The sequence below is a fragment of the Filicampus tigris genome, chromosome 12 (assembly GCF_054856515.1).
Source record: "Filicampus tigris isolate MCC_2025a chromosome 12, RoL_Ftig_1.0, whole genome shotgun sequence".
NCBI lineage: Eukaryota > Metazoa > Chordata > Actinopteri > Syngnathiformes > Syngnathidae > Filicampus > Filicampus tigris.
In genome coordinates this window covers 11,190,625-11,205,220 of record NC_141228.1, presented here as the reverse complement: position 1 = coordinate 11,205,220, position 14,596 = coordinate 11,190,625, and the positions used below count along the sequence as shown (strand labels likewise).

The following is a 14,596-nucleotide window of genomic DNA, read 5'->3' as shown; positions in this document are numbered from 1 at the left end:
TCCCTATTTTAATTTGTTCAGTGAGTGCTCATTGAATCAATGGGGGCAGTGTGTGAGTATGTGTGCATAATCTTTAATGTGTGTAAATGGATTAGAATTGTCTGTATAGGGACAGGAAAACAGTTGCAAGAGGAGCATTGTAACCGCTAGAGGGCACTGTTGGTCTCTGTATGAAACTCATACCAAGGACGATAGTCGTTTGTAAAAGGAGCTCATCTGTCCTGTGGTACAAAAAACATGTGGGCTCTGTTTTCCGTATTATTTGACGACAGTGTTCAGTTTTGTTCTGAAAAATTGATACAGCTTGAATATAATTCAACCATTGTACAACAAACTTAGAGATTCACATTATCATCTTCTGCCATGACATAATTTTATTGATTTTGTGGTAGTTTCTAAGAATAGAGATTACAAACATGACACTGTGGTGTAAGGCCTTTGCAAGCAGGAGTGTGTTGTGTGTTTCTTATCCTGTTTGTTATCTCATAGGCCATCAGAATTTTATCATGGAATCACTTTGGGACACAACGGTTGGGAAATTTTTACTTGAGAACTAATGTTATGAATCATGAATCATCATGTTATGAAATTTAGCTAATGGCAATTGTGCTCCAACAACAACAACAACAACAACAAAAGACATTTATAATGTCCTATTAAATTGATCGTGTTTTTTAATTGTACAATTTTTATGCATTTACTTTTTGACATCTCATTTTACACATTATTAAATTAACCATTGTGAAACGCTTCATAAGAATTATGTACAAGTTTTGTCCGCTTTGCACCTGTGGACAGTTTGGAAACCCCTGTGTGCTTGTCGGGAATGGGATAATTTGGACCAACAGGATAAGCACAAGTCACAATGCTTTCTGAGCCAGCAGAATAATTAAGTGATAGAACATCTCAACAATGGTTGATAACTGAGGGGGAAAAAAGAATTGCTTGTCAGCCCACTAGCAGGCCATAGCCAAAGAATAACAAAATTTGGCATGCTGACTGGTGTTAATTCCTCACATTGTTCATTGCCTGAAGCGTCCATTTTACAAACTACTGTGAAAGTGCCATCTGCTTGAATGCGATGACCTCTCAGCCATACAGTGAAATCCAACTGGCACAAGCATGAGACACAAATTTGCATGAGGGTTTTACAAAATACCATTTAGCCGAGTAGTCGTCACACATCTTTAGATGGTTTTATTTCCACAGTAATAGAGCTAAAGTAACATTGGAATTAAGGGGATTATATGGACATATTCAGAAATAAACTGTAAACGAGTTGACAAACCTATGTGGCAATAAACCAGAATAGTGTAAATGAGAGTTTATAGAAATGCAATTCATTAACAGACATTTTGAAAATTGAAAGGAATATCCAATCGTCAGAAAAAAAGTATGTGAACCCTTGGGGATTGTCTGGATTTCTGCATAGTGGTCATCAAATGTGATCACATTTTTCTTCAATTAATACCACACAATTACATGTTTGCATGTTATTTTTGTTTATTAAACGTAACAGGTAAATGTCATGGTGCAGGGTGAAAAAACAATGTGCACCTTTGGATTTGATAAGTGGTTGAGCCTGCTTTGGCCCCCATAATTTTAAACCAGATGTTTCCTGTAGTTGCAGATCAAATCTGCAAAATGGTCAAGAAGAATGTTTAACCATTCCATTCTACAAAACTGTTTCAGTTCTCTGTTGTGGTCATGCCAAAGCATCTTAAAGAGGTTAAGAGCAGGACTCTTTTGGGGCTTTTCCTGTTGCGATTTTTATAGAACTTTATTGCCTCACCCATCCTTTGTTAAAATTAAATTAGCCGACAGATGGTCTTAATTTAGTCTGCCAAATGTCTTCATAAACTTTATTAAATTCATTTTTATGCCAAGGACATCAGTGCGTCCAGGCCCTGTGGTAGCAAAGCAGTTCAAAACCACGATGCAGCCTCCACTATACTTCACAGTTGGGTTTTGATGACAATGTGTTTTTTCTCAACACACAACTTTGTGTGTTCCTTCCAGACAACTTAACTTGAGGTTTCAGGTTCCAGGTACCAATATTTTTGGGAAAGCAGAGGCTTACCCAGTGCGATCCTCTGACATCCATTCTTATTTCACGTTTTAGGTTTTTTACATTTGTCAACATATTACTGGAAGTCTTCATCCGACACCAGCATTTTTTTCACCGCAGTGAGCTTTCTGCGCTGTGCTCGGGCCACTCTTACGGAGAGTAGCAACCATGCTAACCTTCTCCATAGGTGTGAATGTGAGTGTGAATAGTTGTTTGTCTACATGGGCCCAGTGCTTGACTGCCACCAGTCTAGGGTGTACCATGGCTCACATCCATAATCAGCATTGGATACGCTGTAGCTCACCCACGACCCTAATGACGAGAAAGAAGTACTGTAGAAGATGAGTTTGTGAATAGTTTGGAATTTAAATAGATTAATTTTTAAATGAAAATATCTGGAAATCTAAAGAAATAAATATTAGCATTTACCAAATAAACTGGGCATCTGTATGTGTGAGAAATTGAGAGTTAACCAAAAGAGGGAAAATCTTGGATAAAACCAAAACGCAAATTGAGTTGAATTTTTACCCTGCACTTTGCAGTCATTATTTATTCGAGGCATATTAGATCATTTCCTAAACAATGTTAAATCTATTCATTTAGAATTTAATCTATTCATGTTTTAACTTTTTATTCACAAATAAACCAAATCAAATGCCCTTTGCAAATTTTGCAGTGTGACTGATACTGTGACTGATCTTAGACAAACTGATGTAAGAGGTTGTGAATACCCAAGTATTGCTGCTCTTTCACTTCAAATGATTATTCTGTGTACTGTGGCAACCCTTAGCAGTTGGCCCACTTGTACCGCAGCAGTAAAACATCCTTTTTTTTTTTCTTCCCTTCTACATGCATTCCTATCCATCTTTGTGTACACCCTTCTTCGCCGTCTTTTACACATGGGGCTGTAAATAAGCTGGCTCATGTGTAGATTTTCAAGTTCCCCCCTATCATTTCACCATCCCCACAACCCCCCTCCATTAGTCTTCCCCATCACTGCTAGCCTCCTAAAACTCCCACTCAAACCAGTGCTGCTTTTCATCCTGCTGGAAGGCACCTGGAAGCTGCTCAGATGATCTGCGGACCGGTTGCGAACCATACTGTCTACGCAGCCCGAGACCGTGACAACTATCTGGTGTGAGAGTCGACCTGCGAGGGTACCGTGAGTACCCTGCGGGGCCCGCCTGCCTCGTTTGGCAGAAAGCTTGGCATCCTTCCTCATATCTCCAGCACCGGAGATGCCCTCGCCTCCCAATGATGGAGGTGAGTTCAATACTACAGACTGACAGATTTTTGTACCGAAGCATGCACACATACAACTGCTGTTCTCTGATGAGTAAGACCAAACCTATCTAATCGAACCATTCCCAGCTCCATTGTTTGCGTCTGACTTATTTATTTAATTGCCCCTCCTCATAGTGCAACACACATATTAGATGTTAGACCACACCAGACTGTACAATTCCCTGCAGAAATGAGGCGACCTAACCACTTTTCTGTGCACACTGTGACAACATCATGTAGGCTTGTTCTGACGTGTCCTGTCTCTACCTTTAGAGGATCGAGGCGCATCCCCCGTGAACTTGCCATCTGTGGGCTCCTACCAGGGCCATGGCAAGCGGAAGGTGCACACCAAAAAGAAGAAGGGCATCATCAGTGCCAATGTTGCTGGCACCAAATACGAGATTGGTATGGCGTTACAATGATTTCTAACAGTATGAATTTCGAAGCAGCAGTGTTTGTTTTTAGGCACAACTGAAGCAGCTTTGCCGACAGAAAGATGTCACTCATGAAAAAAGAGAACCTAGTTGAGAATGTTCAAGCTGTGTGTCGTATTGGCGCGAAAATGGGCACATTGTCATTTTCGTGCCAGGGCAAGTGTGTGTGCGCGGGGGGCAGTCACACACGGACACACGTGGGTGCATCATCCCGACTGCATCATCCGCAAGGTGAGCTCTTGCAGTTCACCTGTTTAAACGCACTTTGTGCGTGCCAATGTAAGTGCGGGTGTGCGTCGACCACCCTAATTTTAATGGACCGGCTGGGAGTCAGCTACGTTCCATTCCACAATGGTGCACGACGGCACTAATCTAACGTGGCAGTCAGTGTTTTTTGAGACAGGCCAAAAGAGCGCAGTAAGCACTCCTAAGATGCTGGCTATATTGCGTGGCGTCAAAGCTCTCAGGGGTGAACTACAACCTTTGAAACGAAGGAGTCAGCAGCAGTGGAGGAGAAATCAGGGGCGGCCGGAATCCAGCATGTAGATGGGAATCAAGCTGTGAATGATTCTGCTTGCTGTGATGAGATCCTCACTGGCCATTTTCAGCGGAGATCTATGCACTGTGTCCAGGATAAAGTAACACTAAAAGCCAAATTGATGGGTCATTTTTGCTTTTTCCTAATTTGTTTGGGAATGTAATCGGCAAAATTTCAAAGATGGTGTTGTAGTTTTCCTTACACCGGTGAAGGGGTGGTTATGTATGCTGTGGGCCTCGAGACATGTGTTTAGTGAAGTGGCTGAGACAAAATTGATTATAAGTTGGGTCTTCTGGAACTTAATGGTAACTGTCAGCGCAGCGCTGCTGCTGCGTAAATCCTCCCTGTTCAAGTTATCAAAACACAGTTAACATCCACCAGCGTGCACAGATTGATGAAGTCACATCGGAAACGCTGTTTTCCCATTCAAGTGCGATCATGCAACATTAGGCAAGCTGGCATCAGGTTTGTGTTGAGTTTCAAGAAATTAATTAAAATGCCATTTTGTTTGGGCATCCGAATCTTTCATTACTCACTGAATAATGAATAGTTGCTGGATTAATATCCAAATGGGTTCCTCACCTATCTCTCATACTATAGGGACTCGAGTGGGATTTGAATGCATTAAGTACAATTAATATATATATTTGTTGGAGGGCCATTACTTTCATCTGATCTGCAACCATTTCATGAATAGTAAATATTGCTGGAGGGTTTTAATCTTTTGAATCACCATGCATCACCTTTCTATCCAAGCATTTTATTAAAACAATTTTCTGCTCTATATGTCCTGTTCACACAGTGCACGTATTTGATTAGGTATTCGTGTCATTATTAAACAAATCTTAAAATATTCTTCGAATGGAACACTAGTGAATTGCTTTCTTTGCCTATTCTATGACATTTTAATCTGAGTGTCTTCCAACCAGTTCGCATCGTCATCAAGGAGATGGACTTTCTGAAAACACGAGACGAGGACGAGACTGCCAATCTCATCTGGAATGACTCGGCTGTACAGCATGAAAAAATTGCAGAGCTCAGGAATTATCAGGTACTCTGCATGGCTATGCTGTCAACTCAGCACATTTTTGGGGCTGGGAAGTACTGGGCTAAAGATGTTAAATGAAAAAAAAAAATGCTTTATTGTTCGATAAACGTTATAAGGCAAACAGAATAATATAAAACCCATCATGCAAAGCTCTGGTTTTGAACTTTCCATATTAAGGGAACTAACATTTTCTGCCTTATTGCTTATATTGTAATTCTCCTTTGTTGACACAAAACCGTTTGTCATTTATTCTTGGAAATCCTGGAGCGACTTATAAATTATCAACAGAATATTATAATTGATTCTGAATTGCACGGGAAGTCATTGCAGATTAGCAATCCAGATTACATATAAATAAAAGAGACATAAATGAATGAGCACACTAGTCTGGGAGAAATGTTAGGACAAAATAAACTGGATGGAGACAGGCAAGAAGTCCAACAGGAAGACTAACACTTTATGACTAACTTGACTTTTTTTAGTTAGAACAACGAGGGGTAATTAGACTCATGTATCTTGTCAGATATCTTCCTGATGTTTGACCCCCCCCCTATCCTGTTGAGCTGGGTCATTAATGATTAATTGACTCATAGGCTAGTTTCTATATGCTGTGGGCAGCAAAGTCTCTGTGGGGTAAACTATGGTATATAGCTTAGCATGTACAGTATGTTGCTGATCCATCCCGCGGTACATTGAATATGTTGTAAATTGTTATCACTTGTGCCTTTTTGTGCAGTGGTGTGTCACATGATCACTTCTCAGTTAAAAAAAAAAGTCCTTCCATAATTGGTTTTGATTTCCTCTCACAAACTGCGTCATCCTGCAGAATTGGCATAATTGCGCAATTTCTTCCCAATGGCTAATTACATCTGTCTCGTTGGGATAATAATCACATATCCTTTTTACACTCTACATTCTTGTTTCTTTTTCCCCCCTTCAAGCAATGTACTATGGGAGTTTGCTGTCAAGTTTAAGTTCATACGAGCCTAATTAACGCCCCTGTTCAGGCTCATTTGGTCAAAGAATACAAAAAACCCAAAGATTTTCTTTTACCCCCCACCCCCACTTTTGGCACATTTAAAGCAATTCATTCAGCTGTCACTGCAGGAGCTTACGATGCAGAACCAATTACCTCGGCCCCTCAGAGCCGAGATTGATCTTTTTTTCTTGCCTCTTCCCTCCCCAACCTTTAAAGTCGGAAAAACATTGTAAACTAAATAAGGGTTGCGAAAGGTCTCAGCGTCACCTTTTTGTTTTAAGTTCGTAATTGGGCATAAATGTCAGAACATTGTAAGATCACTTCAGGTTGCTGCCTCTAATGTGCTCGTTTTCCGGAAGGGGCGGGGTGGAATTGAGTAGTGTAATGGCCTTAACAATGTAATTATGTCTGTCTGTCCCTCTGCAGAGAATTAACCATTTTCCAGGTATGGGTGAAATTTGCCGCAAAGACTGCTTAGCAAGAAACATGTCAAAGTAAGTTTCTCCCTTAGGGCTCAGCATTTAGCAAGTGCTTGTGACATAACATCAATGTCGAGATTATAGTGAATATTAAAACAAAATAAATAAAAAATGCACATAAGAAATTTGGAAAAACTGTGGTCAGCCTGAAATGTTTATAGGCAATCTTGTAAGGTACATCTGAACATTATATACAAAACAAGAGTAAAGAGTATTTAGCCACTGGTAAAATAAAACGGAAACAAAATGAGTTGTCATCTTTGATTTCAAGTGCTTTCAAGGTTTTCTACCACTTTAAGGTGCATCACCTGTTTTCAATGTTCTTGACTGTCTTACAAGAAAAAAAGTTCAATTAAATTCACATTCAAGTTCAGATGTAAAGTGTTGAAATAAAATGTGTACACAACTTTAACTTTAATGTCTTTGACTGGGAGTGAGTTTCTGGTATAAATTGTTCTTTTTGTATTATTGTTAATCTATGACTGATTGACCAATATTGCTGCAGCTATGAGCGATGTATAGTTTACTGATTTATATGTCACGCCGGGTTTTATTTACAGTTTTATGAAGTGTCACAAGATGCTTAATCTTGCAAAGTTTTTCTTTAGGGTCATTCGACTTAAGAGGTTCTGCTGTAATGTGGTACAACTCATTTTTGCTTCTCCAGAATGATCAAGTGCCAGTCCCAAGAGTACAGCTTTGTACCCAAAACATGGATCTTCCCCGCTGAGTACACACAGTTCCAAAATTACGTCAAGGAGCTGCGGCGGAAACGCAAGCAGAAGACGTTTATTGTCAAACCAGCCAATGGAGCCATGGGTCACGGGTAGGTTACAGGCAAGAACAAGTGTTCCAGAACAATCGAAAAACACACCGAGTGGGGGACTGTGAGTCAGCAAAATGAACGATTTAATGACAAAATAGACAAGAGCTGCGTGACTGAGAGAGAAAGTTGAAAGGGGAGCAAACAAAGCACAAGCACAAGAAAACAAGACTCAGAGGTGTGTTTGACCCTGGCATGGAAATAGCATAATGGCGGGGCTCAGATTGATTGTGTGGGCTGAGAGGGTGTGCTAAATCTCAGTGTTGGCCTCTTTGTCCTCCATGGTCACAATCACCATAAATCAGAGCTTATCGTGGCTAGATGACACACACACACACACACACCCACACACACACTTTTACACAAGTCACACACACGCGTCCCTGGCACTTACTGTACCTCCTCCCCGAAGGTGTGTGCATATGAATATTGGATTCCTTTATGAGGTACCATCAGCACACACCGGGCAGACTGGAAAATGGACCAGGATATGGGGAAACTCAAAAGCATTTCTTATTATAAGACGGCAGACTGCAGAAGTAAATGCATTTTTCATACGTGAAATCCCAGGGGTCAAAGCATAGAAGATGCCAAACTTCCATGGTAGTTTTTTTTTTTACTATTCTGACAGTGAAAGCCATGAACTATTTAGAGAACCAAATCCAGTCGTCTTGAAGTGTGAGCACTGAATTGTAGTATTCCATTTCAAAATGCCATTTTATTTATACTCACGTATGTTTGAACAATATAGGGGAGCGGTGGGCCCTGGGACATTCGAAATGTTAGCAATTCTCTTGAGATTGTCAATAAGACTAAGGCATATCTACCCAGTGATAATTTTAGATTTCATTAACAAATTGAACTTCAAAGAAGTCTGATTTGGTTTAGTCATCCCAAAAAGTCACAGGAAAGCATTTTTCAAAGCATTTTTTTCTTATTTCCACTTTTTACTACCGGTACTTACTTTTTTTTAAGGAATAAGTCACTAATGGAATTCTCAAACTTTTTGGATCGTCGGACCTCTTTTATAGCGGAGAGATTTTTTCCAAGGACCCCCTCTGAAATCCTGACACCAATTAAACCCAATTACCATGTGTACCCCTAATAAATACTTTAGGAATGATTAATTTTTGGAGCATTTCAACTTAAATTTCACAAGATGTTTAATAGAAAGTAACTAAAACAATTTATATAGAAATTAATGGCCCCTGTTTGTATGCATATTTTCTTCAATAATAATTTTTTTCAAATTATTGCGCATACTCCCAAGATGTGGATTGTAGACCCCTGGGGGTTCAAGGAGCCGAAATAAAAAAAACTACTAAAAGAGACAGTATTTTCATGTAACTTTGATTCAAGTGAAAGATCCAGTTGATATCCAGAGTTGTTCCTTGAGATAAGACTTAAGATTTCCCCTAAAATAATCCAATATTCAGATTCCAATAGTAATCACAGTATTTGCTAAATGTTTTAGGCAGTAATTGTATGCAAGATATATTTTACAGTACTTGCATTGATCATTAGGACCAATAGATGGGGATATTGAAGTGCGAATAGCTCAGTGTGCTTACCTCTCCCTCTACTGTAATTCTCTTTTAATTTGTCCTTTATGGTATAACGTGAGCATTACTTATAGCTCCATGTTGCACTAAGCTGTTATTTATTAAAGAATAAAATGCAGCTAAGACTGACTTACTGCAATATGAAAGATGCTGATCTTAGCTCAACATCTCAACAGCACAAGTCTCACAAGATTAGAGTTGCCTCTATTTTTCGCATGTTATGCCGCAGCAGGAAATTAAGTTATGGCAACCCCCGTAATTTATTTTGCGGTCGGCCCACTAAATGAAGGTATTGTTTGTGTGTGAAGTTATAAAGGCAACAAAATCAAAGCGTGTGCAAGGCTTAAAAAGGAGAGAGCCCCTCTGGTGCCAAATTAAAAAGGCAAGGGAGAGTGGGCTATGATTATGTGACACCCAGGCTCATCAATCATGTCGTCTTCTCCTAAGCTACTCCTCCTCGACTAACTAACACTGTTAACCCTGTCCTCATCAATCAGCTGCTGTCTGCCATCTAGGGCCACTCACATTATTGGTCAGGCTTCTAGCAACTTGTCCCAGTTTGGTTCTGCTCAAGAGTGCTGATAAGTGGGCAGATGAAGTGCCGCTCTGTAACGCAGCAGCCTTGGTTGGAGCGAACGGTAATGCGATGTGATTGATAAGCGTAGGTATAGTAAAAACATCACGATTGCTGTCTAACCTGAAAGATAAGACATTACTGCTTTATAATGACTGGAAACCGACGCTCTCACTTCACTTGTTGATTTTCATTCAGTAAATGGGAATCAATGTGACTGCGGTTCCACAATGCACTCTTTGCTTAGACAACATTTTTCACAGGACATGTGGTTAAATAACTGGGGTTGCTCTGTTGACTCAGTGCTAAAAAAAAAAAAAAAAAAAAATCACAACGGTTTTTACGCCTCTGACGTATTTGTGTGTGTGACTATTTTATATAATACCTCCTTACATAATGGAACCTTCAAATCTCTGCAAGCAACCAAGTCTAAGTCGACTTCCCTGAGTGATGGGAATGTAGGTCAGTGGCGTTGAGTCTACATATGGTGGTAGGGGGCTGCTTAACAGTGATCCCTCAAACCACCAGCTCACATACTGTATATATACATGGGCAGACACACACTCACACATGCTGCGCCACAGATTCCGTGCACACTCACCTGCATGAATGCATGCATACAAACACAACTCAGTCCACGTCTGTGTACTAAGCCTGAGTGCCAGTGACATGAGACCAAAGGAAATTGAATTAGAAGGAATGTAATGTAGAAATGAAGCCCAATGCCTTTTCATATTTACCTCAGCGACCAGCAATGGTCTTTGATGAGGGTTTCTTTAGATAATTACAATCTTCTCCAGATGCTCACACAAAACCAGAACTACCTGTGTGTTTTTTTTAACATTGACTTTTATTTAAAGGGCCAGCTAATCAACAGAGTAAAAGAGATTTTGGAAGGCTTAGTGCGCTGCTGTGCCAAATAAGTCATCGCTCTTAAACTTGTCATAAATCATGCCAAGGGCACTTATTTAAACATGTTTTTATGGCAGGTTCCGCAGCAGTAGAAGGTCATATGAATACCACCGGGGCACCGTGCTTCCGATCTTTTAACACCTAAAGGCTTGGCAACTTTAATGTACACTAAATACTAGGGATAGACCGATTATCGGCCGGGCCGATTATCGGGGCCGATATTTGGCATTTTGGCGATTATCGGCATCGGCCTTTTCTTTTCATTTTGAGGCAGATAAATCAAAAACTGCTTTGGTCGTGCTTGCTGCAGCGTGCTTCTCTCTCTCTGTTTGCTGCACCACTGGCCATCTGATTGGTTCCTTGTGCAGTGCGTAACAGCCAATCAGCGTAAAGCTCTCTGCTCTCTCTCTCTCTCTGTGTCTCCTGGACGAGCCAGGCACATACACGGCGGGAGTCGGCGAGTTAGTAGTTCAAGGTAATGCAATAGACTTCGCCGAAAGTTTAGTAAATGTCAGTCTACTATAGCTCACTTGTAACATTACTATGAGCCGTTGTATGTCATATAAACACAAGGGGCAGTTCTGCTCGCTACAGTAAGCTGCCTTGCGGCTCAAGCTAACCACTCCCCCTATGTCACACCAGTTAAATTGCTTTGTGAACGACATCGCTCCTAAGAGAAGTAAAGTTGCTTATAATATAGGAAAATGGTGATAAAAGTAAGACGTGAGTGCCAGTGTGTGCGTCTCTGTGTGTAAGCCATGTCATGAAAAGCTAAACTCAACTTTATTCATAGAGAACTTTAAAACAACCACTGATCCAAGTGCTGTACATGGTGCAAAAATTGACTGCATGTGAAAGTCCGGTCTTGGAAACATGCTCATCTTTCTGGCTAGTAGCTGCATTGAGGATTCACGTTTATGTTTTTGAACTTTAAAACACAGATGTGTGAAAGATAAACATTTCAGTTGTAGTGGATTTTTAGAAAACTATTTACTGTAGGGAGAATTTTGTTTTCATTGAACTATAAGACATGCAGCTGAGCCTGGGAGCTCCCTGCACTTTTTTGTGAGACTTAAAACAAAGTTGTCTTTTCTTTTTTAAGGTCTAGAAAAGCTTTAACATCTAGTAAATCACTAAAGTTGTTTAATAAACATGGGCTTAAAGGCATTTAAACGAAGTGAAGTGTTGGGAGTTTTTATTTTTCATAAATTTGACACCATTTGACCCCTTTTTTCTACAAATAAATACTTGACTACTAATAATCGGTATCGGACCTGAAAAAAAGCATATCGGTCTATCCCTAGTAAATACACAAAATCAAGCACACTAAGAAAATACACATTTACAGGCTCTTTTGCTTCCTCGAAACAAATTTTATTAATTGGTTTAAGTAACATAAGAAGTATAACGCTAATCTTGGGGCTAAATTTAAAAAATACTGACATCGCTAAATGTTGCACCCGAGATATATGCCTGTAACCATTAGCAATTTTAAACGAATACTCTGTTGAAAGCTGTAAAATGCGTATACAGTTTAGCTCCATTTTTATCCAACACATATGCCAGTGCCAATGTCATCAGTCAGTGTTCATGGTCGCTTCTATGCCATCATCTATCATTTTTCTAATTATCTTTTTGTCCTTACTATGCCATATTTTATTATTCTGCTGACGACACTCCAATTTCCCCCCAGAGGATTAATAAAGGCTTCTGTCTATCCAGGATCTCACTTATCCGTAACTGTGAGAAGCTGCCTGCCCAGGAGCACTTTATTGTTCAGGAGTACTTGGACAAACCCTTCCTGATGGAGGGCTACAAGTTTGATCTGCGCATCTACATCCTTGTCACTTCCTGTGACCCGCTTCGCATTTTCCTCTACAACGACGGCCTGGTCCGCATGGGCACAGAGAAGTACCATGCACCCAGCGAGGCCAACCTGGTGAGTCATTCGCCCACACACAAACACACGCATTGAAAACACACTCGCAGGGGAACCTTTAAAGTCGAATACTGTCCGTTCTGCAATGCTGGTCGACTTCTAGTTTGGTCTAATTTCGAAACAAAATTTCAATTCTGATAAATTCTGTTTAAAACCTGTGTTAACTGTAAATGTCTTAACAATTTATGTTGTCAACGGCCAATCAATGTAAGAATTAGTTAACCACTGTGAACATTTTTTTTTATAGCAATATTTGCACTGATCATCAGGGATATAGACGCATGTACCACTTTAACTACTTTACGTGCCCATTTTTTTTCTTCTGGTCTTCATCATTTTCTCCTTTTTGCCCTTACGTGGTGGCATAATAAAGCCAATAAAAATGCAAAAGACACTTGTGGACAATATTGTGATCCATGTGATATTTTGTAATATTACCGTTCTGTTGCTAGTGTGGTTTTAATTCTCCTTTATAAGTTCTGATGTGGGTTGGTTTGAATTTTCTAGAATTGCAAAATTCTAAAATATGCTGCTGGCCAATAAAAAAAAGAGCTGCTGGCCGCAAATAAACTTGGACAGCCCTGGCTTACGTGCTCACAGAGCAGACATTTCATGAAGCTGAATGGTGCTCTTATTTTTACAGATGTTTTAGGTGAATTCACATTTGTACAACCTTTGGTGCGTTTAGTGACTTTTGAAGAAGTAAAAAAAAAAACTGCTATATTTGCCACACACTCATTAAAGCTGAATTTATGTACAAAACACTGCAATAAAATTCAATCGAACAAAACTCTAATAGTATGAGACGAAAACTATAATTATGACACGCACGCACCTACACACTTGTAGGGTGAATGTCACACATATTTCTTGCAATATTGAGGTATTCCTATCCACCTTGATGTTCTTCACCAGCTTAGTCTCTTGTGTTGTGCACATGTACAAACACACCCACATACTTCTATCAAGCACGATGCATATCAACACAGTACGTATTGTCTTACCAAGTCTGTGACACATGATAGAATCAAGCGTGCCATGGAGATGGATGTCCAATTCCACAGAGAGTGGCTGCCAGACAGCCATCAGGAGGTAGAGTGGCCTGCGGTCACGGTATTATTACCTTGTAGCTAAGGACGTGGGTGCATTATAAAGAGAGGGGTGCAACAAGGCCACTAATAGGCAGCCACTCAGGGATGCATCCCAGCCATGTTCTGTGGGAACTATGGGGCACTATAGCTCTTATCACTCTTATTTGATTCAGTTTTGTGTACTGTACATGGCATTAACTCTCAACAGCAGTTCTCTTAGTCTACTTCTCATACACAGCAGGTCTGGAACCAGGCTCTTTGTTTATTTGCAGCGGCTCCGGAGGTAAATGTCCCTGCTACAGGAGAGATGCTACAAAGTTTGTACATTCGCGGGAAGATTGAGATTTAGTGAGTCACAATTGCCAATTTACGCTGCATAGCACTGATCTTATTGATGATTCCCCCCCCCCCCCAACTTTGATCATTGCCAGGGAGTGTTTTTTTTGTCTGTATTATTGGTCAAAATTATAAGGCGTCGGTAGTGTGATGGTTCACGCTGCTGTCTTTCATGCAGCCAGTAGGTGGGTTGGTTCCCAGATAGTCTCCCCACACCCAGCCACTGGATATCTCCAGTGCTGGATAATTGGGAGAGTTACGTCAGTAAGGGCATCCGGCGTTAAAACTGAGCCAGAAATCAGGTTAGTCAATTAAGTTAGAAACATGATTCACTGTGGTGACCCCTGATGGGAGGACCCGGAAGAGAAGATTATATTAGATATTATTGTCTATATGTATTAGGGAGGGGCTTTTGAACAGTTCTCCTTGATCAGTTCATAAGGTAAAGGTGTGGTTGACATGCTAATTTCGCCTGGTAGTAGGATCAGTGCTATTTACTGCAGTTTATATTGTCCATTATCCAATGGGC

The 14,596-nt window shown here is 40.3% G+C and overlaps 2 protein-coding genes across 5 annotated transcripts in view; one reads left to right on the top strand and one right to left on the bottom strand.

The window, feature by feature from the left end:
• The window catches only part of prkacba (protein kinase, cAMP-dependent, catalytic, beta a), a 271,936-nt gene that overhangs the window by 26,689 nt on the left and 230,651 nt on the right, over positions 1 to 14,596 (bottom strand). The gene's annotated exons all lie outside the window — the stretch shown is intronic.
• ttll7 (tubulin tyrosine ligase-like family, member 7) overlaps positions 1 to 14,596 on the top strand; it is a 73,052-nt gene that overhangs the window by 8,396 nt on the left and 50,060 nt on the right. For 3 of the 4 annotated variants that reach the window (XR_015089035.1, XM_086047771.1, XM_086047769.1), the window contains exons 2-7: positions 2,985 to 3,331; positions 3,626 to 3,757; positions 5,254 to 5,375; positions 6,778 to 6,845; positions 7,498 to 7,656; positions 12,424 to 12,640. Coding sequence is in view for 3 of the 4 variants with exons in the window: in XM_086047771.1 (XP_085903897.1) it covers positions 3,307 to 3,331; positions 3,626 to 3,757; positions 5,254 to 5,375; positions 6,778 to 6,845; positions 7,498 to 7,656; positions 12,424 to 12,640 (723 nt within the window). In the remaining variant the exon portion in view is untranslated. The remainder of the gene's footprint in view (positions 1 to 2,984; positions 3,332 to 3,625; positions 3,758 to 5,253; positions 5,376 to 6,777; positions 6,846 to 7,497; positions 7,657 to 12,423; positions 12,641 to 14,596) is intronic. The other variant, XM_086047770.1, reaches the window with a different exon arrangement.